This window comes from Canis lupus, chromosome 18 (genome assembly GCF_048164855.1).
Source record: "Canis lupus baileyi chromosome 18, mCanLup2.hap1, whole genome shotgun sequence".
NCBI lineage: Eukaryota > Metazoa > Chordata > Mammalia > Carnivora > Canidae > Canis > Canis lupus.
Window position 1 is genome coordinate 35117641 of NC_132855.1, and position 26951 is coordinate 35144591.

Below are 26951 nucleotides of genomic sequence, written 5' to 3' on the forward strand. Positions count from 1 at the left end.
TAATAAGATACTAAGCATCTTTACTAAAGTAATAAGTATTAATAAGATAATAAGTATTATCTTTTATTTTGGGATAAAATGTATCCTATCCTTTTCAATGTTAAAATATGGAAAATAATGCTGAAAATTTGTATAGGTTATTACATTGTTCCTGTCCTAATATTAAATGTTTTTTAAAAAATACTGAAATATTGTTATATCATAAAATAAAACTTAATATATTTTAATACTCCTCTTAAATAGAGGGTGGGGAAGGTGGGTAGGTAGTGATCCATAAAATAAAAGAGGTCAGGAACTACTCTTAAATCTTAATCACCCATCCCCAGATGGTAGTCTTTTGGGCAAAAACATGAAAAATATCAACACAATTATGATGACAATTGCTCAAATGTAATAATAAAGATGAGTGTGAATGGAGGGAGAAAAAACATAGGTCTTTGTGCCAGTTATCAATTTACTGCCTCTCAGCTCCAAACCCACCTTAAATATCTGCTATGCAATAATGGACAAAACCCCTTCAGCATTTCTCCTTTATCATGAGCATGATATTTAGCTGTCTTAGTAGAAGTGGTAGAGGGCACTGTAGGAGGTAAGTACATCTTAACAAGGATGAAGAAGGGCATCTGCCAGTGCTCTGCTCCAGCCAAATACATGAACTACTGACTCTGTGACCTTGCAACCTAGCCTGGAGTATCCCTTTCCTGTGGCCTTCTTAACACAGACACCACACATTCCAGATGACACACTGGTGCCCCAGTTCCCTCTGCACCTTGTGCCTAGACATCCACTTGCCAAGAACTAAAGACAAGTTCTGGCCCAGGCAAAATAGCAAGCAACTCTGCCATCCAGTAGGCTGCAATTAATTACACCCTCTCCGGTAAGTCTGAATGCCAGCCTGGGGGAGGGGTCTTCCAAGTTTCTTATTCCCTGGATACTCTTCCTCAGCCTTAAGGTATCCCTTAGAATTCTTTTATTCTTTTATATCACAGTTACTCTTATCATAGCTTATTAATTCTGTAAATTAAAGTTCTCCTTTTAAAACTACATATGGGTTCTATCTCCCGATGTACTTTTGAAGTCAGACAAATCTGGGTTCAAATTTGACTAATCACCATCTTGTGCCTTGATTAAATTAAAATTTCTTAATGATCGGAACCTCAGGTACTATACTTATAAAACGGAAAACTTTAGCACCTGTCTCATCATAAGTCATTATTGGGTTTAAATGGAACTATGGCTATAAAGGCAAATGCAGATAATCAATAAACAGTCTTTTCTTCTTCTTCCCCTCATATGTAGCCTACTGTCCATTCACTCTATGCCAAAAAAAAAAAAGAAACAACCAAACAAAAGTGTGTATCTGAAAAAATTAGGTCAGAAGCAGATACATTATAAAGCAGGCATATTAACCCATCAGAATTATGATGACATCAACCTTCCAGCATCTGTCTCCTTGAAAATTCCATCCTGATTAGGACACAGTTCACAGCTAGGGGAAACACCACATTTACAGGCATCACAAAACCAAGGTTCAGTGGAGTTTTCAGAAGCTGAACTCATAATAGAGTCACTCTCTCCATCAACTCCATAGCAACCTAAAAAAAAAAAAAAGTATGATAAATAAATTTATTTTTTTAAACTCATAATTATAAAATTACCAAAAAAAGTAGAAACAAATCTGAAAAACAAATGGTTTATAAGAATAATATTAAAGTCAAAACATGTAAATGAAATCATTTTATAAAAATACTTTTTCATGTACCATGGTATGCACAATGGAACAAATGACCTTTTAAAATAGTTTTGTAGCTACTGGAAAAGCATTACAGGAGTAGAAAAATGTATAATTCTTTAAAAAAATTAAATAGGAATTTTCATTAAAAATAAATCAGACTGCATCTAGAAACTACAGATTAGTATTTATTGAGCTGCTTTTGTAATGGACACTTAAATTTAAGACCATGCTCATGTAAAACAAACATACATCCAAAAAGGTCTCTAACTTTGGAGATAGCAGATAAAACACAAACTCATATAACCATAAACAGAAAGTATTAATAAGAGAAAAATACACACAGAAACCCACACAGACATCAATTAAGGCTATAGGACAATCAGAATAGTTCAGATTAGAGTTAGACAAACAGATCTATTCACAACTGAGCCAACATCTAGCTCTAGAAGGTATTTGATCTTTTTAAACATTTGTAATTCTATCTTCTGTAAAAATTTATCTACAACTGAAATTAATAAAAGAGATTATTTTTTCTGTTTAACTCAGTATTCTGAGAGAAGTTAAATTTTTTACGCAGAAAATGTGGTAAAAAATTTTAAAGATCCTCAAAGCAAACAAATCTTGTTTAAAATTAGTTAGCATAGGTCTTTACGTTTTAGAGTAGGTCATGTTATGCTTCAACTATCTTTCAATTATTAAAAGCAAAATGTTTCCTTATCAATGTAAATATACATGTTTGCAATTACAAATTATATTTAAAGTTACTATTTAGGCTTCCAGATCTGTCTAAACTTTTCATAAAATCAAAAAGATTTTCCTTGATTTTTAGTTTAAAAAGAGGACATCAGATATCAAACATGCACACCAACAGAAAATTCAAGCAAAATATCACTGTCAACATTTTGGGAAGATCAAGTTCTCATTAGAATTCCTGAAACTCAATTTTGTCAATGAACTCTGTGCCAATGAGGCTCTGAGTACCTGACAAACAAAACTCACTAGAAAGTGATGTCACATTCATTATCATGGATGAAGAAAATCATGTATAAAACACCAAGAAAAATGCACTGGCACCAACACAGTACTTGATAAATATAGAATCGAATAAAGAACAACTAAAAAGTTAAGAAATAATTTCACCCAGACTATTAAAAACCATGCCCAACTCCTGATGACTTACAATAATGACTATAATAGTCATGACTCCTAAATAGTTTTCTTTTTCCTAGATGACACTTGACCCATTTCATATTATTTAATTTCTCTTCTTCTAGAAAGGAAGACACTACCCTCATGATAAAAATATCCCAAAGAGAAAAAAAATTAATGCAGAAATAGTAATAAACTACAACTTAATTCTAGGCCTGACGTATGCCCTCATAAACTTTAGCTTGGGCATTTCTCTGATATCTAAGACACATTTATCACCTCTCCAAGATAGGTTGCTTCTATAGATAGCTAAATATCAACCACCCCAGAATCTTCTAACCAGGTTTATTCTAAGAGAGTAGTCTAAGTGCCAAATTCTAAGGGTCATCCAAAGTGACCTCCAATAAACTGAACACATTAAACGAACAAGCAAAAAAGACTATAGGAAGCATATATAAGCAAAATCATCTCTCAAAAGGCTTTACCACATATGTAAATTTATATGCATCCAGTGTAAGAGGTGATTATTTGAACTGGTTTTAAATTAAACAGACCAACTGGAGCCTAAACTGGAGAGAGTCTTCTCAGAAACACCAAAGACATTCAAAATAAAATAAATAACTATATAAATACTGAGTTAATTCACCCAGAAGGAAAAAGAACCATACACAACTAGCAAATAATTTTAAAGTACCAACATTAATTTACTAGATATCATTAATAGGTCAATAGTCATGTATTTTAGTCACACAGTACTACCATTCATTACAATTCAAATAGCCTGGGAGGCAGAAAACTAAAAAGTTGGTTTGCAACTATGACTTACATAAGCTGTCTCAAGAAGATACCATAATTGTCATCTCTACACTATTCAAAGGCTTTATAACAGTGAACCTTAATGTGATCTGAAAATCTTACAAGAGAATGCCAAAGAAAAGATTTCAAAGGAGCTAGACTATAGTAAGATGAGCAAAGAAATCAAACTTATTAACTTCTTTACTATCATTAAATTGTGGTTGATAATCATCATCTTCACTTCTGTTTAGATATACATTATAAATAACAAATCCTAAAATGAAAAGGAAGCAGTTATTATTATCACCAATAAAAGAAGAATTTTCAATAAGGGCTCAGTAAGCAAAATACTGTATTCAAAGAAAAATCACAAAACAAAACAATAAAAATTAATCTGCTTTTCTACAAGGAAAAAAATCTATTTTCTTTACAAAATAATGTTCCTTTGAAGTAAATTCTTTCTTCTGCTTTCACACAAAGCAGGCAATTACCAAAATAATGAAGCCCCCACAGAGCTATTTTATTCACTTCATTTGCCAAAATCAAGGTAAATCATAACAGTTTTTAAGAATAAAGCAAAATTTCAATTCTATCTTTTAAAGAACACTCTATACACATGGCAAAAATCTGCACAGAGAGAAACTTACAAACAACCTGAAGAATGATTTTTGAGCAATTTATAACCTAGAAGATCAGTATCATGTAAGTTCAAAGAGCAACCAGCAGGTGCATAAGTATTTCTTCTTCAGCTTCAATGCCCTGAAAGATGATTCAGGGTATTATTACCTTTACAGAGTTCTTCATTTGCCACTTTTCCAGTATTTCTCTACATTACCTACTGGGTTTACTGACCTCTAGACCAAAGTTCTAACATGTTACAACCACTCTAATACCTTTTAATTAATGACTAAATACATTTTAAGAGTTTTTTCTTTCTTTCGTGCAAAACAGAATATAAACTGTCATAAAACAATGTTAATTTCCTTCATCTAACTAATTCTGATGCAAAAGTGCATCATCAGTAAGATTATGGAAAGATTTTTTTCATTTGGGTACCCATCTTAAATTTATAGACATATAAAACCTGTTTCATACAGTGTTTTCATATATGTAAACATAAAAAACATGTTTCTATGGCTAGATAGATTTGATTTGATTAGGATCAACCTCTGAGTAACACATACAACCTACACAAATCATATTTAAGAAAAAGCTATATAAAATGTATTTACAGTTGTTTTGAATTATACAAGGGTATAGATAATCCAAATCAGTGGAAATTCTCCCCATTCAACTTGTCCGAGGGAGAAGACTTGGAGTCTTCCATCTAGAATTATGTAACCTTGGACAAACCACATCTCTGAGATTGAGTTAAAATGATCTACAATATGTATTTAATAATATCTCTCCTAAATTATCTCAGTATAGAAAGAAAAAAATAAGAACCCAAAAGTTGCAATTTAAAAACTTAAGACATTTTTTTTTCTGTTAACATCCTAGGACTAAGACCTCTAGTTTTTACTAAAAAAAAAAAAAAAGAAAAAGAAAAAAAATGATTGTAATATAATACTGTTGTTTACGAGAAAAGACATACGGTATCAGTAACAAATATGTCCTAAAGCGTAAAATAACCAGTGTCGGCTGACTTATAAAGTTCAAATGGTTATAACTTGAACATACTTTATCACTCAAAAAACATTCATGAGGACATATTTTTGCATATACTAAGAAATAAAAATGGTCTAGGGCTAGTTAATAGAAGACTGAAAATGAAGAGGGGGGGAAAGCATTTCTCAGTAGACCTTATCTCATTTAATGCACAGTAGCTAAAGTAAAAAGTAACTGCTGGCACATTACCTAATGTTCTATCACGTACAATGACACGTGTGACTTTTTTCTTCAGACACAGTACAAGCAGTATATCAGGATAACTGACATCACAGTCAGGGGTACCCTACTATTATGCCAGTTATAAGATCTTGTCACAAAGGTGTTTATACTAAGTGACAAGTTGGAACCCTTTGATTTCAAAAAGAAAAGATATTTATCTACATTTAAATGAAGTGAGTACTCTGAAAAGTAATTAGACAGCTACCTATTTAAAAAACAATATTTCAAATACTTTTAGCAAAATCTCAACTTAAAAACTTCTCTTTATTATGCTTAAGAATGAGTATATTTTAAAAAAAGAAGGGACACCTAGGTGGCTCAGTCAGTTAAGCATCTGACTTTGGCTCAGGTTATTTCATGGTTCTGGGATCCAGCTCTGCATTGGGATCCAGCGCTGCATCGGACTCCCGCTCAGCAAGGAGTCTGCTTCTCCCTCTCCCTATCAAATAAATACATAAAATCTTAAGAGAAAAAAAGGAGGAGGAGGAGGAGGAGAAAGAGAAGAATTAGAACAAAGAAGAAAAGTTAAAGGAACAACACCAAAACAATAACTATGGTTGTCTGGATATTAGGATTAGAAAAGAAAAACTTTTTTTCTTTTCTCTGTTCTTTATTTCCCACATTTTATTTAATATCTGTTAATTACATTAGGATGGATAGTTTTTTCAAAAATGAGACATTCAAAAAGTTCACATTTAACCATGAGATATTTAAGAAAAAGTTCTATGTCTGAATTATAATACGGAAGTCTGTCACTTAGGTATTTGAATTTAAAACGAACAAAAGGGACTCCTGAGTGGCTCAGTGGTTGAGCATCTGTTTTCGGCTCAGGTCGGGATCCTGGGGTCCTGGGATCGAGTCCCACATCAGGCTCCCATCAGAAGCAGGGGATCCTGCTTCTCCCTCTGTGTCTCTGTGTCTCTCATGAATAAATAAATAAATAAATCTTTAAAAATAAATCAATCAACCAAACAAAAAAATCCATCACCATTAGCTTCCTATTATGCTTTAGAAAATTTCCCTCTTTCTGGATTAATTTTATATATAAATTCATTTTGGAACTTAAAAAGTAATACAGGAAGATCTATAGCTATAACTGTATTAAAAAAATGAACATTCTATAAACAATGAAAAATACCACAAAGTTACAAAGTACATGAAAGGGTGGAAAAAATATTTGCAAGGATGAAAAACTGTAACACACATAGCAGTGAAAGAATTAACACTGAAAAGATTTCCAGCAAATCAATGAGAAAAAAACAAGCAGACCTATTAAGAAATGACAAAAGAAATGGACAGCAAGTAACAAAAAATAAAATGGTAATGGCCACAAGGTACCAAACCTCACTCATAAGAATGTGAATGCATATTTTAATAAAGCAATAGTCTCCAAATGATTAAAAGAAAATTTACTAATATGCAGTGTTATCAACTAGTTTGTACATTGCTGTTAAGAATATGAACAAGTACAGTCTTTTTTAAGATCATTCTGGCAATTCTGTCTTTTTAAAAGTTAAAACGCACTTATCTTTTGAATCAGCAATTTCACATCTAGGAATCTATCCCACAGAAGTTATTACATGAATATATATGACACATATATGTTAGTACTATCTATAAGGGAAAAACTAAAAACAAAAAGAAAAATAAAGACATCATGGATGAGCCATTCTATATAGTTAATTATGTACCAGTAAAAAAAAAAACAAAAACAAAACTAATATATTTCATTTATACTCACATGAAAAGAATTTTAATATTAACAGATTAACATATGAGTGAAATAAAGCAAGTAGCAGGAGGGAAAAGTCCCACGGTATTTATCCTATTTCTTTAGAGAAAAAGAGAACATGAGCATATGTATATGTGATGTGTGTTTCATGTGTGTACACAGGAGCCTGTATGAAACGGCTGGTCAAATATGGACAAATATGGTCAAATATGGATAATTTAAGTATCAGAAAGAACAATCAGGTAATAGATGATAACACAGGAGAGCACAATAACACTGAAAAGGAAAAAAAAATTCTCTACAAATCAAATACTGCCTAATAAATGTAGAGGAATGACAGAATTAAAAATCCCCATCTTGCAGCTACATATATAATAACTGATTTTGACAAGAACCCTAATACCACTATGCAAAAGGCTTTTAAGGAACAAGATATTAATAAAGTCTCAAAGTTATTAACCAACAGATTACTGGTTAATTACAAAAAGAAAAAAACAAATGGCTTTAAAATGGAGACTTCTAGTTGATACCACCTTAACTATCACTAAAAATTTAAAAAGCTAGCATCATACTTCTTTTGATGTGGTGTAATGGGAAGTAAACATCTTCAACATAGTACTTCGGTCAAAAAAAAGTTTAAACTGAATCTAATCATGAGAAAAAAAAAAGACAAATCTACATGTTATTCTAAAAACTGGCTTAGATTCTTCAACACAGAGTCATGGAATATTAAAAAAGACAGAAAATTTGTTTTACGTTAAAGGACACCACGACACAAAAAGCAATGTTAGTACATGAATGGATCCCGGATGGGGGGCACAGCAGTGCCACAGTGATAACAGAGATATGGAGGTCACAAGAAGAGTTTGCATTGGGAGGCCTGGGTGGCTTAGTCAGTTAAGCAACCAACTCTTAGTTTCCCCTCAGGTCATGATCTCGGGGTTGTGGGATCAAGCCTAGCATCGGACTCCATGCTCAGCTTAGAGTCTGCTTGAGATTCTCTCTCCTATCCTTCTCCCTCTGCCCCTCACCCACTCACACTCACTGACTCTGCTCCCTCTCTCTCAAATAAACAAATACAATCTTTAAAAAAAAAATAGTTTGCATATTACCAACCATTAAAGTTTTCCTAAATATGTCTACGTATCTACATACACATGAGAAAGCAAGACATGTCTGGAAGAATACACACCAAAGTTTAAAGTATGTTTATCTCTAGGTGGTATGATTATGGAAGATGTTTTCTTTAGCTCATTTATACTGATATGTTCTACAATGAAAATGTATTTATGTAATATAATCAAGTTAAATGAACAGTACCAGTATGGGGTTAGAGATTACCAGAGAGGGATAAGTGTGGATACAGACCAAATTGTTAACAGTAATTTCCTATACAAAAAGAAGCAGAATTCAGACGAAGGACATGTACTCAATCTATCTGCAATTTCTGTAAGTATTTACATGCCACTTAGAGTTAATAGGAAATATTTTAATAGAAAATGACTTTTCAAATCTCCTAACATAAGACATTGGTAAAGACTAATTTAATATCTATACATTTAGGTTACAATTGTAGAACATAAGGAACCTGGGTAGAGGGAAGAGCATACATGAAGGCCCCCTATTACTGGAAAAGCAAGTCATTCAAATTGGCAGGTTATGAAATCGGTAAGAGTCCTGCTCTAAGAGTGAACTTCATTATAAATGGGCAAAATGATTTTAAACAAAGGAATAATATGAACAGATATGCATTTTAGAAAAATCAGCCCTGAAGATAGTAGGAGAGTTGGAGCAAGAAGAGGCACATCCATTTAGAAGTTAATACCCCAGCTCCCACCTGCCTCAAGTCTCAACCTGTTATAGGCTTGGACACCATTATTTTTTTGTCTTCAGAGTTTGTTTCTCTACTCGCCTATGCTTGTTCCCAACCATTTTTATAAAGAAATAAAAAGTCTAAACTTTTAAAAATCTTATTGTGAGTCTCACCTGCTTTATACCAGAAAGTATACTTTATTCTACATTGCCCTGGCCCCTTGCCATGACCTGTATCTGCAGCTATCTTAAGCTCCAGCATGACATCTACCTACCCATTCCTTTTCTCTCTCAAATTTTACTTCCTTCCAAGCCAGTGTCTCTCAAAGGATGATCTTCCCTACCTCCTGCATGAGAATCCCAAGGTACTTTTTAAAACTGCAGATACTAGAGCCCCACTGCAGACATACTGAATCAGTGTCTCTAGTATAACCCAATAGTATAAAATGTGGTAAAAATCATAAATACCTTAAAATTTCATAGCACTAGAAGGCAATAAGCTAAATACAATGTATTCAAAAATACATATTTTAGTGCAAGGATTAGTGACCTATTGTTTACATATCAAAATGTCAGCCAGAATGCAACAGGAAGTTACTCAAATAAGAGGGCTGAACACTACCAGCAGAAAGGAAGAAGGGACAAAAGCAGGGAAGCAGTGTATTTTGTTTTGCAGAACCAACAGTTCCAGCCAAGGAGACACTCAACTAGGTGTTTTACCAGATAGGTGTGTCTCACCTGACAGCTCCTTAGGAGAGCAAATTTAAGATGGGTTGGAGCTGAGGAATGGAAAGCCCCGAGTTATCCTAAAGCTATCCTTAACTCATTATAATAGTAAAAACTCCTATGGGTAGAGCTTTCTGCCATTTTTTGGCAGATATGATGTATTCAGTAGCATGCTAACCCTATTATACATGCACAGAGTACCTATACAAGTTCCCTGCCCCCATCCCATTTTCAACCCTTCCTTGAGTCATGTTCAATTTGATGCACTCCAAAAATGAACCCCTTTAGTTCAGTTACAAAAAGAGAACATGCAATTGACTCACAAATCACCCAGATTTACCAATAAGGTATGATGCATTCAATACACCCATAGCACAGAATACATAACTGACTTATAAAATTTCATTCTTTGCTCTTGTTTTACATGTCTCCTTTACCCTATTCTATAAAAACAGCGGAGACTATTTCTGGTACATCCTCCAGTTTCCTAGCACTAAATTTTACATTTAAATATTTATAGAATCAAGGCAACAAAAGAAATTCATTTAAGTAATAGTTAATGTTTGCATCAACACCACAGAGAAAGTTGTGCTCACCAATCTCTCTTTAATCCTCTCTAGTGGTAAAAACAGCTACAACGCTACAGAGACAGATGGGAACCTATGATTCAAAGATAGTAACAGGCAAGTCCCAGGGTGGAGGGATACAAAAAAGAACTTTCAATATTTTCAATGGTTTAGGTACCTAATAGCTATTGCTATGGTCAAAAGAAGGCAAGTCCAAGAGGGACTCATGCATTAGAGCCCCATGTCTCTCTTAGTGCTCAGTATAGAGAACTAGTAGGATCCCCAGTGATTCCACTAATTTCATTAGACTCTGACATTTGGTTAAGTTTCTACCTTTGTTACTATTGGAACCTGATAGAGTATCAACTTGTGTTACTTGCAAATATTGCTTATGGTAAAAACGACCCTATTGGCAGATTACATCTGAACTAGGAGTAACAATAAATGGGGAAGGTGAGGGAATGACACAGTCCAAAAAAGATGGCTCCCAAATGACTATGAACTGCTTGCTGTAGGGTACTATAAAAACCTCACAAAAAAGGAAGGCATGAGGCTGCCCTGGTGGCAAGCTATAATTTTGTTCTTCTATCCTTCTGAATAAACTGGGGTTAAATGTGCCCAGCAATAATCTTGAAAATCTTCAAGTTTAGCTACCCTGGTAGGCATTGCAGAGCTACTTCTTTATATTATCAATGGAGCTAATGCTTTAATGTATGTATGAAACATCTTGGGATCTTGTCAAAATATAGATTCTGATTCAGAAGAGACTTGGTCTGTGAGTCTGCATTTCTAACAAGCTCCCACGTCACACAGATGCTACTGCTTAAAGCAGTGGATCTATGCTTTGAGTAGCAATACTTTTAAAAAAAAACAACTGAAATACGTAAGAGCAACATTTTAGTTTAAATACTATGAGTTATGGGGGCGCCTGGGTGGCACAGTCAGTTGAGTCTCCCAACTCTTGGTTTGACTCAGATCGTGATCTCAGGGTCGTGAGATGGAGCCTTGCATCAGGCTCCACGCTCAGCCCAGAGTCAGCTTGGGATTCTCTCTCTCTCTCTCCCTCTACCTCTCCTGCTAATAACCTCTCTCTCTAAAAATAGATGGATAAATATTTTAAAAATAAGTAAATACTGTGAGCTGTGGAACATTCTTTAAAGCTTATTTATCTATCTAGAACTTTAGATGCAGCAAGAGTTCAGTTTTATAGGGAGAAAAACCTTAAAAACTAAAATACTTAAGCAATCCTGAAAGCTCCTAGTAAGATAGTGAAGAACTGACACTTTTTTTTTTTTTAAGATTTTATTTATTTATTCATGAGAGATACAGAGAGAGAGAAGCAGAAACACAGGCAGAGGGAGAAGCAAGCTCCATGCAGGGAGCCCGATGTGGAACTGAATCCCAGGACTCCAGGATCACGCCCTGGGCTAAAGGCAGGCACTAAACTGCTGAGCCGCCCAGGGATCCCCAGAACTGACACTTCTAAGAAGCTGCTTGACCCCATTTTTTTAGAGAAAAAATTAAAAAGGACTAAGAACATAATAATAGTCCATTACTATTACTAGTAATAGTACACCTAGGAAGAGACAAAAATTAAAAAAAAAAAAAAAAAAAAAAACCTAAATTGGGGATCCCAGGCAGTTTACCGCCTGCCTTCGGCCCAGGGCATGGTCCTGGAGACCCAAGATCGAGTCCCACATCAGGCTCCCTGCTTGGAGCCTGCTTCTCTCTCTGCCTATGTCTCTGCCTCTCTCTCTTCTCTCATGAATAAATAAATAAAATCTTGAAAAAAAAAAAAAAAAACTAAATTATCTGGACTGAGCCACATGGCATTATTTTTTTTCAACCCAGGCTCTAATTAACATGGGCTGACAACAGTGTGATGACCCGAAAGTGATCAGAAAATATGTATGTTGACTAGACTACACACTATTATACTAAGAATTATAATCATTACTCTTCCTTAGAAGAGAAAATCAATCATTTAACCAAAGAATATTAAGCAGAGTTTTTTATTTTTGTTTTTATTTTCATATTGGTAGACTCAATTGATAGAAAGCTAATGGAAGATGAAAAATTCTTCACAGATCTATCAATCAATGTAATTTCTTGCTGATACTACTCAAGTATTACCCCAAAAAACTTAAATGGAGAGTCAGGAGTATATCCATATCAAAACAACACCTTCTCAAACATACTACTCAATGATACCTGGTAAAGGAATCTTTTAGACTAGGCAGACAAAAATAACCTACAGGAAATTAAGTTAAAAAAGAAAAATATATTTTAGTAATGTATTTACAAAAAATACATTAACATTTAATAACACTTCTTCCCTTTGGGCCTCTGGGTGGCTCAGTCAGTTAAGTATCTGCCTTTAGTTCAGGTAATAATCTCTGAGTCTGGGATAGAGCAGTCAGCTTTCCCTTCTCCCTTTGCCCCCCCACCCCCCACTTGTGCACATGTGCCAGCTTGTTCTCGCAAATAAATAAATAGAATTTTTTTTAAAAAATAGCACTTTTCCCCTAAACCAAAACAGGTAACTAAAAATCACCAAAACTAGGAATTTTTCAATCTACTAGTTCAAACTCTATTAAGAAACCAAGAAAAGAGAATTATACAATCACAATTACACAACAGAAACTCCAAGATTAACAAAGGAAATGGGAGGGGTCCCTGGGTGGCTTAGTCAGCTAAACAATGATCTCAGCGTCCTGGGTTCAAGCCCCACATCTGGCTCCCCGCTGAGCAGGGAGTTTGCTTCTCCTTCTTCCTCTGCCTCTGCCCCTAACCCCCCGCTTGAGCTCTAATAAGTAAATAAATAAAAAAAAAAGGAAATGGGAAATTAAACTACAGGGGAAAAGTTATAACATAATTTTAAAAAAAACTCTCAAGATTTGTTTTACTTTTTATTTATAATTTTACACCTTAACTTTAAATTTATATAAAGTTCACAGAATTTACAATACTACTAACAAAGCAATTATACCCCAATATATAAAGATTCACCTAAAGATGTAGAAAACTATTCAGTTTCCCCACTTACCAATTTCCTTATTTATTTATTTCACATATTAGCTACCTCTCAAAAAACTCAAAAAGCTTCAAACTCAGGAATATTAATTTTCCTTTCCTGTCTTCCCTTTTCTTCTATAACAAAAATAGGTCTCCGATTCTAATGAGTCAGTTTTAGAAGAAAAATGAGCAATCATTAGCAAATGCTCAAAAACATTTGGAACTTGAACTGCCATCAGAGCCAGTTAAAAGAATTATGCAAGAAAATATGCTACATGACTTTACAGATACAACTTGCTTTTGACCTAATGGAATTACCACTCAGCTTGATCACCTTATTTGTCTACCTTGATGCAGAAAGACTTTCTGGCTGTTTCTAAAAAAAAAAAAAAAAAAAAAAAAGTAGATTTGCCATTACTTAGGCTGTTCATCTCAGGGTGCAGCACAGGTCCCATGAGGAATCTTTAATTTTAATAGCTCCAGGCATGTCAAGGGTACTAGTGGGATGCCCTTCCAGAAATCTACATTTGTTTAAACAAAGAATCTCTTGGGAAAGAATAGTACTAAGAATCCAAGGTGCAAAAGTCTGAATCAAAGACAATAAGACATTATGAATTGTACACGGTACTGGTCCCCAGTGGACTCAGGGCTGAGTCTTAAAGGCAGGCATTTAGAAAAATAATTGCTTTACTACTACAGCTGTGAGACTACAAGGCCTTGGTAGTCTGAGTACCAGAACCAAGAGACAGCACCCTCAAAACAGATGGGAACTATACATTCAAATACCTCCCGGGAAAAGACAACTGACAAAAACGGGCGATTTGGAAGAGGATTGTGGTAAAAAAGAAACTGTAGGCCTTACCAGCAGGGGGCACTCTATTCAACTCCAGCAGATTGTTGTCCTCAGAGAAAAAACTACTGCTGCCAGCACTTTAAGAGAAGTTTGAAATCCAAAATGTATAAAATAAAATCTCCCAGTTTTTAAATGCTAGAAACCAATTCATTTTCTTAAAACCACTGTGCTTGCCTTAAAAAAAAAAACATCCATGGTCAAACCAATGACCTATGAAGCAGGGATAGTGCTCTTAGCATGATGAGAAGTCAACAACATTAACAGTACTGGTCTTGCCTGCATCACACATCAGCAATGACATTTATGGACATAAGCACTGGTAACACATTTGTGATCACATCTGTGATCAACACACATTATCAGCAGCACAGCAGCTGCTTTTGATGTTCATCTATTCTGCACCTACTCCAAAGAAGCTGAACCATGCCTGAAGGAAAAAAAAGAACAGAGACAGACATACAGCCATGCTGACTGGTCTGTTTATATGCATTACCACTAATCACCAGTGGTCCTTTATACTATCAATAAAATATATATATATTTACAGACATATACAGTAAGTAATATGCCAATATTTCCCTAGTTTTTATTCTCCCAAATAACTTTTATACCAACCTCTCTTCCCAAATCTCTAACATCTCCCCGACCTCCACTCTCTGCTAATGACTTTGCTTCTCATTTCACTGAGAAAACAAGAAGCACTCAAAAAATAAGTTACCCATGCTCTGACCACCACATCTAACAACCTACCTACATCTGTATCCATATATCCTTTCCTCTCCAATTACTATGGCTACTCATATTTATTTAATCTCTTCATTTGGTGCTGGATCCCATCCCCTCTAGCCTTGTACTTAAAGCCCTTGCTCCAGCCACTGCTTCCTGTTCTCACGTTTTATCAATTGTCAACTTTCCCTTTCCACTGGTCACTTCCCTTTCCACTAGTGCACTAACATACTATATAATCTCTGCATCTGTGATAGGCAGCCTCTAAGATGGCCCCCAATGATTAGTGCCCTCATATTAACAGTCTCCGAACGTGCCTTCCTACATTTAAGTAGGGTTGGTTTGTGTGAACAAAATCCAGAAATTATAGCATCTATTTCCAAAATAGGGTTACAAAAGACTCTAGCTCTTTCATAGAATTGCTTCTAACCCTTTCTCACTCTGATCACTCATTTTGAAGCCAGCTGTCCTATCACGAGAGCACTCAGGACCAACATGATAAGGAACTGAGGTCTCCAGACAAGAGCCACCAAAGAAGGGAAGCCTACCAATAATCACGTAAGCAAGGTTGGAAGCAGATCCTCCAGCCCCAGTCAAGCCTTGAAATGACTACAGTTCAGGCCAACAGCTTTGACTGCAACTTCATCAGAGATCCTCAACCAGAATCACCCAACTCTCCACTCCCAGAAGATCCTTGACCATTAGAAATTGTGTGAAGTAAAATATGTTTGCCATTACACTGACAAATTGTGGGTAGTTTGTTACACAGTAAAGGTTAATTAACACAGCATCTAAACTAAGAAGAAATAAACCCACCCAACTCCACATCCCTTTAGCTAAGGTCCCATCTTGTTTCTTCTCTTTATATAAAAACTCTTTGTAGGAATTGCATTTAGTCACTATCTTCATTTTCCTTCTGCTATTCCCACTTGGAAGTCTCTTGAAGATAATCAATGATGTTCATGTTATTAATTCAGTGGTAAACTTTCAATTATAACAGTTTTGTTCTGCTTGAGAATATTCATTTCTGCCTCAGAAAAACAAAATGAGATCAATGAAAGTCACACATACAGATAAAAAGTAAGTAAAGCACGTGTGTATAAAACAAGGACAAAAAAGAAAAGGGCAGAAAGACCAAGAAACATTTAACATTCTTGAGGCACCTAGTTACTACATATACTGAAGATACAGAAGAATCAGGATATACTAAATGTACATGAGATGTGAAGAACACAGTATTCATGGGGCTTCATTATGGCCCCCCATCAATGATACCTATTCTGGCTCCATGTGTCCACAGCCTAAGAAACACAAAACCCATAGCTATTCTGTAGGTTAACTGAATAACTAAAGCTGTAACCAGGCATACTTGTCCCTGGATCTGTCCAAGACAGAGTGTATTTGGACAGGGTACTGTCCAGCAGGAAAGGCAAAAAAGGCAGAGAGGGGTAGGACATAAAATACAAACTCTGTGTACCTCAGGATTCAGGTGATCCTTCCACCAACTTGTACTCTATCATAAGGATGTTAACTAATCTTGTATTTTTCCCCTTGCTTCTTTCCAAGTATTTCCCACTTATTTAACAAATCATGTAATATAAGCATTTTGTCCATGAACCTTTTCTTCTACAAGCTTTGGGATGGCTTGCCTGGCAGGGTACTTGGGAGTCTATCACTGCATTAGAATAACTGGCCACATGATATAGGTCTTCATCTGATTCTAGAAATAGAATTTGACAGTTACTCACTGTCTCTGAAAACATTTTCCTTACTTAGCCTCTGGGTCATTACTCTCAGTTCTCCTCCTATCCCTTTGGCCATGTGTTTTTCATCTCCTCTGAAGTGCTAGAACCACTTTATTACTCTCTATTAGATAGCACATGCAGTTTCACACTTTAAATAGCATCTACAGGCTGATGAGTCTCAAATTTTTATCTCTAGTCCCAACATTTTACCTAAACTCCAGACAGTTTAATGCCAAACTTTTATTATCTACCTCAAAACTTATTCCTCTCTTGCATCATTGCAATGGTCTCCTAAATGGTCTCCCTGATTCCCAACTTAGACCCACTTTAGTCTTCTCCCAACCCAGCAGAGTGACCCTTCCCAAACAAATAAAACCGTATTAATCCTCTGCCCAAAACTCATAGGTCTTCCCATATCCATCAGAGTCAAATCTAAAAATCTATGACCTGCAAGGCCTTATCCGGTTTCCTCCCATCTCTACCCCCACCACTCACCAGCTTGCTCACTCAGTCCCTGCCATTAAATAAACACTCCAACCATGTTCCCACTCAAGATCTTGACACTTGCTACTCCTTCCTCCAGGGGTTCTCTTTCCCCAAAGAGTTGCGTTAACTTGCTTCCTTATATCCTTCAGAATATCACCTTATTAGAGAGGATTTTCCTTTTCACTTTTTGTAAATACAAACTTCTACCTACCCACTCAACGGCCCCCATCCACAGCATTTCCAATACTCCTTGTCCTGCTTTATTTTTCTTCATAGTCCAGACTACCACCTGATACTTGTTTATTGTTTATTTTTTCATTGACTGTCTCTCTTACTAGGTATTAAGCTTCATGAGGTCAGCAATTTCTACATTGCTTATTTTACTTGCCTAAAACCTAGAGAATGCCTAGCATATAGAGAGTACTCAAACACTACTAAAAAAAGTAAGTGAATAAGTAACAGTAATAGGAAACATTTCCATAGTGAGCCTTAGCAGCAAGGAAGGGCACTTTACATGAAGGCAAGAAGGTATTGGCTAAAGAAGCACAGGCCCTGCAGGTCCCATAAGCCCAGTAGACTCCCAGAACTATCTGGGAGAAGGGCTGTAATACGAAAAGAACAGGTGAGGCCAGGCCATAGAAAAACTGTTCTGTGGTAATCATGGCCCTACAGGAAGAAATTAACTGACAGGAAGAAATAATAACTTTATCATAGAGAAACCTGGAAGATACCCTCTCAACCAAGTGATCAAAGTAATATCACCAATAATTTGAAAAATAAATATTATGTACTTCTTTATATGATACACTGAAAACACAACATAACTTCTGTGGCATTTCTGCCAAAAGCATGTCACCAAAATCTAACCATGAGAAAGGATAAGAAAAAAACTAGTATTAAGGACATTCTGTAAATGAACTGGCCTGTATTCTTCAAAAGTGCCAAAGGCATGAAACACAAGGACTCAAGAAATGTTCCAGACCAAAGGTGACCAAACAGACATAATGATTGAATGTAATGCATAATCCTGGATTTTTATTTTGCTAGAATGGATATTATAGGGATTATTGGCAAAATGTGAATATAGTCAGTAGATTAAATAGTAGAATTCAATCAAAGCTATGTTCCTGACTTCGACAATTATAGGATTACATAAGAAAATGCCCTTGTTAAGAAATACACAGTAGGGTGCCTGGGTGGCTTAGTCAGTTAAGAGTCTGCCTTCGGCTCAGGTCATGATCCTGGGGTCCTAGGATTAAGCCCTGTGTCGGGCTCCTGCTCAGTGGAGAGTCTGCTTCTCCCTCTCCCTCTCTCTGTGTGTTCTCGCTCTCTCACAAATAAATAAATAAATGTTGAAAAGAAAGAAAGAAAGAAAGAAAGAAAGAAAGAAAGAAAGAAAGAAAGAAAGAAAGAAAGAAAGAAAGAAAGAAAGAAAGAAAGAAAGAAAGAAAGAAAGAAAGAAAGAAAGAAAGAAAGAAAGAAAGAAAGAAAGAAAGAAAGAAAGAAAGAAAGAAAGAAAGAAAGAAAGAAAGAAAGAAAGAAAGGAAGGAAGGAAGGAAGGAAGGAAGGAAGGAAGGAAGGAAGGAAGGAAGGAAAGAAGGAAAGAAAGAAAGAAGAAAGAAAGAAAGAAAGAAAGAAAGAAAGAAAGAAAGAAAGAAAGAAAAAGAAAGAAGAAAGAAGAAAGAAAGAAAAAGAAAGAAAGAAATACACACTGAGGTATATAGAGGCAGAGGTGGACGTTATGTCTACAATTTATTCTCAGAGTTGAAAACAAAACTGTCATATGAGAGAAGATTAAAACAGCAAAATGTTACCATTTGGGAAATCTGAGTAAAAGTATATGGGATTTCTTTGTAGTACTCGTATAACTTTTCTGTAAGTCAGAAGTTATGTCAAAATAAAAAAAAAATTTAAGAGAAAAACAAACAAGCAAATAAACTAACCAAAAGATTCAAAAATATAATTGGGAAAAATATTTTCAATATAGTGGCTTCTATTTCGGTTTTTAAAAGATAATCTCTCTGAATATTCTAGTTTAAAATTAAAAATTATAACCATGAAAGAAGAAACTGTATCACTACACTTCAAATATATTTTAAATAACATATCCTACCAGACTAACATACTAGACTACTTCCTATATCTAAATTTCATTTAAAAACTAGAAATAAATGCCATGAAGGAAACTATCATAACACTAACCTTCAGAGAAATACTGTAATTTCCAGATAATAATATTTCTATTTAAGTTATTTTAAAACACATTTTAAATTAACATAATCCAAAAAATAATTCCCATGATACTTTGAGGATTCAATACGTCCTACCTTCAATTGAAAAACCATGAAATACTATAAAAGAACCTTAGAACAGTACAAATGTAAAAGAGCTGATTTTACTTATTTAAATTCAGTGTCAATTAGCTGTTTCAAAAAGGAGACACAAAAGAGCAAAATTACCTTCATGGACTGTAATGCCACAATTGTCACACTGAATTATTTCATCAGCATCCTCGCTATTATCTCCAAGACAAACACAGCAAATCAGAATGTGGTCCATTTTTTGAGAACTCCAGTTTTGACTCTTCTCAAGAATCAGCGAGTCCTAATATCAAAATATATCAGAAAATCACATATTTAAATTAAAAGATAACTTTAATAACTAAAATTGTTATTTTATGCATTTCTAAAATTATGCTACATTCTCCATTCTTTTAGTAATTTCAAAGCATGCTACATTTGAAAAGTCCATTTCTTTGTCAAATGATCCTCTAAATACCCTCAATTTTTCACTTTCTCTGCAAGTCCCATATTCTCCCTCCTTTAAGAAATAAAAAAGCAAGCATGCAACCAACAACTCTTCATCTGCTATGCCATTCCAGATTATAGTCTGATCCCTTAAACTAGGAGAAAGGAAAAATTAAGCTACAAGTAATTATTACTCCTACAATGGGTTTAAAAAGTGTAAGACATGGTTTCTACACTTTGGAAGCCTATAATCCTGCCTGAAGAGAGACAAGACACACATATATTAAACAAGAAAAAATCAATCCAAGATAACATATAAGCAAATATGCATGTGATGGCATAATTATAAACTCTATACTTAACTGCTGAGGAATTCAGAAGTTTCAGAGTCATCAAACTACTGGATGACAGATCCAAGAGAACCTGAATAGGCATAGCTGTATAAACAGGTACAGAAAACCATCTAAAGGGACGCCTGGGTGGCTTAGCAGTTGAGCGTCTGCCTTTGGCTCAGGACAAGGTCCCGGAGTCACGGGATCGAGTCCCACATTGGGCTTCCTGCATGGAGCCTGCTTCTCCCTCTGCCTGTGTCTCTGCCTCTCTCTCTCTCTCTCTGTCTCTGTCTCTCATGAACAAATAAATGTTAAAAAAAAAAAAAAAGAAAAAAAAGAAGAAAACCATCTAAAAAAGGATCCAAGTTGTCTAGTTGCAAAAGCATGAGTACTCTATTAAGTTTATGTCAAGAAGTACATAGTATAAACTGATAATAAGGATACTGAGATAATTATAAAAAGAGAAAGACATAATAGATAAATATAAAGATACAATTTCAAGAAGGAAAAGAATTTGCTTTAATTTAAACTACATTACAGATTTAAACTTTAAATGGTTAACAATATAATAATTCTTACCATATTATCAGATTGGACATTATATAAGATAGCACTTGAGTCTAAATGTTTTCATTTAGGAAACTAACCACTGTTTTTTATATTTTTATATTCTTTTAAACAGACCAATATCCACAGGAAACATTTAGAGTCATCATTTCATAGCAATTTGTAAATGACACTTGAATGTCACAATAACATTTTTTTTTCAATTCTGTGTTATACATCTAAACTTACAGCTAATCTGTAAAACAAATCAGAAACAAATGCAAAGTCAGGAAGGAAGCAGTATCCTTGCTCTAGAGAATCCTAGTACTTAAAAATTGTAGATTTCATTTATTTATTTTACTACTCTTTGTTATAAAACCAAAGTAATTTGGAGGCTTTGAAAATGAGTAGTAAATAAAGGTAAAAACTTCCTAAAAAGAAAACTCACATTTTATAGTACATTGGTACACTGAGTAAAACAAAAATCTCTCCAGATTTTCATATCAGTGATCTTGGATTTCATTCTCAGTTCTCATTTAATAACTATTGAATCTCAAAGCTGTAGTTCTCTTATCTGTAAAATGGGATGGCAAAAGTAATACCTACCTGATGAGATTGGTGTGAAAATTAACAAGATAATTGTATGGTAAAAATGTTCCTGAGACATACCGTGTACTCAGTAATTATGTTCATTCCCCTTCTCCTTTTGTAATTATTGTAGGTGGTTCAAGAAAAGGAGTATGAGCTGCCCATTTATTACACTGAGTAATCCCCTGGACTCCCCCGCCCCCCCAAAAAAAGTTGTAACCCTCAATGAGCACTGCTACTTTAAATATTTTCCTGTGGTAAGTCCAAAAAAGACTTTTTTCCCAAAATACCACATCTAGGGTTTAAAAATAAAATTAAAAAAAAAAAAAAAAAAAAACACCTCAGACTAGAAAAAGATCTAGCCAATAACCAGTTTGATAACTGACAGGCTACTCATGTAAAATGGGTTCTGCCAATACTTCTCTGCTGGAAATAGCCAAACTGTGGAAGGAGCCTCGGTGTCCATCGAAAGGTGAATGGATAAAGAAGATGTGGTTTATGTATACAATGGAATATTACTCAGCCATTAGAAATGACAAATACCCACCATTTGCTTCAATGTGGGTGGAACTGAAGGGTATTATGCTGAGTGAAATAAGTCAATCGGAGAAGGACAAACATTATATGTTCTCATTCATTTGGGGAATATAAATAATAGTGAAGGGGAATAGAAGGGAAGGGAGAAGAAATGGGTGGGAAATATTAGAGAGGGAGACAGAACATAAAGACTCCTAACTCTGGGAAACAAACTAGGGGTGGCGGAAGGGGAGGGGTGCGGGGGGTGGGGGTGAATGGGTGACGGGCACTGAGGGGGGGCACTTGACGGGATGAGCACTGGGTGTTATTCTGTATGTTGGCAAACTGAACACCAATAAAAAATAAATTTATTATTAAAAAAAGAAAAAATACTTCTCTGGTGGAATTACAACTAATAAGTCCTTGAAAAAAGGTTTACCCCTGTGGGAAACAAGTACATTTCTATGGATCAGAAAAAATAGCATTAATAGGTAGCTCTAATTCCATCATTTTCCTGTTTATCCACTTTGCTCAGATAAAACAGTGAATGTCTAAATTGTATATCTATACCAATTTCTCTCTATACATATTATCATTTGGAGGCAGAGAAAACAAAATCAGCTGGCTCTGGCCCTCTGATTCACATCATTTGAGACACTTATCAGAAATCTAATGCAAAGAGAAAGAAATGGGGGGAACTGGAGCCCTGCCCAATGACTGTGGATAATGCTTCAGTGGGAAAGTCTTACTAACACATTCTCTTAAAAAAGTGTGCTCTAAATTGTCTTTAATACATCAAACACAGGTTTGAGCACACATAACCAAACTATAAAAGCAAATTTACTATCAAATTTTTATTAGCATATTTCTGAAGATGTGTATCATTTTTTTAAGTTTTTGGACAAAATAGTTAAGTTAAACTTTTTACCAAAAGATATATCATTTGAAAATATGGTTTTTACATATAAATAGAAATTGGGAAAGTTGGTTCTGAATGGCACATGAGTATTACCTAGGATATAACTTTAATATTATAGAAGAATTTAATGTAATCGAATGGCAACTAGAAGAATGGGGCATAATAATAATAAATCAATGAGTACTTATAGTAAATTATTTCACTCTTTTCCTTAGGGTTTAAAGTTACACCTCAAATGATAATATTGTCCAGTGTTCTCCATGGGTCTATTGCTTGTTTGTTTATGTATTCCACACAGATGATAATATATAATATATACAACAAGGTAAATTCTAAGTTTTATATGTATTTAATAAAAGAGAATTCCTGAATACTTCATTCAAAACTAGAATTAAAAGAATCCTTATTGCTCTGATGATGAGAAAAAATTAGTATACTGAAAAATCTGAGCAATAGGTCTTCCTCTAAGTTTTGAGAAAGTGAAATTCTCAAGAATCTGAAGTAATTTTTGTACAATATTTCAAACTGTATTTTTATGTATATTAAGCTGTTTTATTTTGAAATGTGTAAAAAGCATTGATAAGTCTGAAGTCCCAAATAGAAGTTGCTATTTATAAATAGAAGTTGCTATTTATAAATTTATAAATTTTAATTACCAAATATCAGATGACAATTGCCATTTCTTCATATCCATTTAACATCAATCTAATCCATTTAACATGAGAGCCTTTTATGAAAAGAAACCAAAAAACTTCTGCCTGAAAATTTCTATTGATATAATTTTCTGTTAAATATTAATCCTCAACCAAAGCTCTAGTTTCAAAGTCCTGAAAATGTGAACCATTTTTTGAAAATGCTACACCCATCCCCAAAAGATTTATTTCAGAAAACCAAAAATGAATGTAACATCAGTTAATCTCAAAAGCATCAAGTTTGAAAATGGCATATTACCATATTCCAAGAGGTTGTTTAGACCACACTAAATTCAAAAAATTTCATAATTCCATAGGCCAAGTAAAGTGCCCATATGTAGAAAATGCAAGGTTATCAAATTCCAGTTGTAGAACAGTAGTTCTCAAGGTATGGTCTGTGGGACTCTGCTTCATAGGGTCCACAAGGTAAAGGCTATTTTCATACAAAATACTAGGGTTATTTGCCTTTTTCACTCTCTCTCTCTCATGGATGTATCATGTACTCTTCCAGAACTACATAACAGGGGATGGGGTCATCAATCCGACAATTTGTTGCTTCTGTATGCCTTAATTTTTTAATTCCTGAGTTTTAATTTAACCCACATAAATAGTAATTAGGGTCTTCAATAATTTTCAAAGTGTAAAGTGGTCCTGAGACAAAAAAGTTCAGAAACCACTCTTCTAGAGTATTTCAAGGCCTATGGCATAGTCCTGTTAAGACCATTAAGAGCCCATAGTTAAGGGACACCTGGGTAGCTTGGCAGTTGAGCATCTGATGCCTTTGGCTCAGGTCATGATCTGGGGGTCCTGGGATCGAGTCCCAAATCAGGCTGCCCACAGGGAGCTTCCTTCTCCCTCTCCCTATGTCTCTGCCTCTCTCTCTTTCATGAATAAATAATAAATAAACTCTTTTTTTATTCATGACACAGAGAGAGGCAGAGATATAGGCAAAGGTAGAGGCAGGCTCTATGCAGGGAGCCCGATGTGGGACTCGATCCCGGGACTCCAGGGTCACACCCTGGGCTGAAGGCAGATGCTCAACTGCTGAGCCACCCAACTGTCCCTAAATAAATTATCAGGAAAAAAAAAAGAGTTGATAGTTAAGTCAATAAAAGACCCCAGCTCCGTTCAAATAAAAGAAAAATCAAATTCCCTAAAAAACTTCAAAATTATTAAAGTTTTGGAATATCACTTACATGACGTCCAACACCATTTACTTACAAAAGCACTTGACATAACAGCCAAGAAAGTATGCTGTTTATAAACTAAATATAATTCAATTATGTATTTCTAAAATCACACTTTCAGCTATCTCTACTACAAAGTAGTATTTGAAAACATAAAGTAAAAGTAGAGGAAAGTAAAACTTTAAATATAACCAAATACATTTGTATTAACGAATAGATACTTGATACCTTGATGCCAAGGTATCACTACCTAAAATAGCCAGCAAGATTAAGATACAAACAATAGCCATAAGGCAACAAGAATTACCTTTAGTCATCTATTTTACAAAATCAAGAGCATATGAACAGGAAATTTAGAAAGATAAAAGAGTTTTCATTAAAATTTGTTATCTGAGTGACACTTACATAGAAGTAGAATCATCAAAAATTACTAGTCTTAGAGAAAAACAGTTAGCAAGGTTTCAGGTAGAATTATTGAGGTAAAATGAACTTTCTATCAATTTTTCTACATTTCTGCATAGGGTAGAACAAAAGGAAAACTAACATAAATTAACACCAGAGAAATAAGTTTTGTTACTGTAAGAAGAAAGTTCTTGATAATTTTATGGAGACCCATTTCCAAGAAATGCTCTGGAATCACATTCCTTTGGGACTTAACATAAATATATGAAGTCTCGTTATTTAATAAAGTCTCTTTTGGTGGGATAAAAAACCTAAACAGCACATGTGACCTTCCAATGCAACTTAAAGGACAGCCTACAACCTCTTGAGCAATATGGTACGCATTACACATTATTAACAAATGGATAATGTATACATTTTACCTGACAAATCTCTAAACATATGTAGGTATTCCCCACACCATAACAGAGATCTAACTCTGCCTCTATCATTAGCCAGCCTACTTTTGTGAATGTCAGGCTAATAAAAATGAAGAAGATAATGCTACCAACAGGTAAATTTATTCAGTAGACAGACTGAGTATTAAATACTATAAAATAAGCTGGATACAAGCCTCAATCAAATATGAACAACTGAATTTTCCATATTTCTATTTCCCTAAATTGCTCCTGGGAATATGAAACTATTTGTTTTACAGCATTATAAATACTATATTATATTCCAAATGACAATTTCCCATTACCTAAAGAATAATTAGGATAGCACTGGAGGCAGACAACATTCTTCATATGAAAGTGGATAACCTAGAAGTTGACCAATGTTTATAATTTAAAATACAACCTGCTGCTTCATCAATCTAACATATAACGCCCCCTCATATCCTGTTACTTATTATTTTGGAAAGTAAAAAATCACCAAGTTTTTAAATGAAACTTACTTAAAATAGGTAATCATTGCTATGCAAAACTTGTAAGTAGAAGGTAAAAGAATAAAGCACAGAAGGAAAATCTACCGGTTTAACCTATTGTGATGATATGAAAAAACAAAAAATAAGTGCTTGCTAAAGAAGTGAAATTTGTGACAATAAATGTATTAACAGAAATAACAGACTTAATTATTATAGTTCTACATGTTGATGTAACAGGTACATCTACATGTAAGATGACAACTCAATCTTGCTTTTGAAGAAAAACATATACATAAACACACAGACAAAGAGACACAAATGTGTTTGACTGAAGAATCTTGAATGTTGCATCTTGGGCCCAAAGGATAAACCTAACTTTCGGTAGTAGAACTTCAAGTGGAAGAACTGAGTCATTACTGTAGTTTTAGGACAAAAATGTTTGTCTTATGATAGGAGTGTTTGATTTTTCTTTTTCATTTCTTTGTAGAGAGAACTTATTCACTAAATATATGTAAACATATAGTTCATATTTACTCCCATACATCTAAAGCAAAGACTTGGTGACTATTCAGATGATGAGTGCTACAACTGGTAAAGGAATTAACCTTAAAATGAATCTCTAAAAGTCTGACGCAATCATTAAGCTGTTTTTGTCCTGCTCTAAAAAGTAGAAGTCTAAATTTTCATGTGGATATGGACATGCCTAAGTTGAAATAAAGGTGACCTTTGTTTTCATAATCCACTCAGAACCATTCAGCAGTCCTACGAAGAATGGGGTGAGAGGACAGAGAGGGAAAAGGAAAACTATCATAACCCTAGTCTCTGGATATAAAAATATTTCTCTAATTATAAAGACTGTAAGTTCCTTGAGGGCGGTGATTGTGA

The 26951-nt window shown here is 34.6% G+C and overlaps 1 protein-coding gene across 14 annotated transcripts in view; it reads right to left on the reverse strand.

Moving 5' to 3' along the window:
* PHF14 (PHD finger protein 14) overlaps nt 1–26951 on the reverse strand; it is a 233087-nt gene that overhangs the window by 196639 nt on the left and 9497 nt on the right. For all 14 annotated transcript variants that reach the window (XR_012010961.1, XR_012010962.1, XR_012010964.1 and 11 more), the window contains exons 4-5: nt 19690–19834; nt 1436–1595 (exon numbers count right to left, since the gene is read on the reverse strand). Coding sequence is in view for 6 of the 14 variants with exons in the window: in XM_072783991.1 (XP_072640092.1) it covers nt 1436–1595; nt 19690–19834 (305 nt within the window). In the remaining 8 variants the exon portion in view is untranslated. The remainder of the gene's footprint in view (nt 1–1435; nt 1596–19689; nt 19835–26951) is intronic.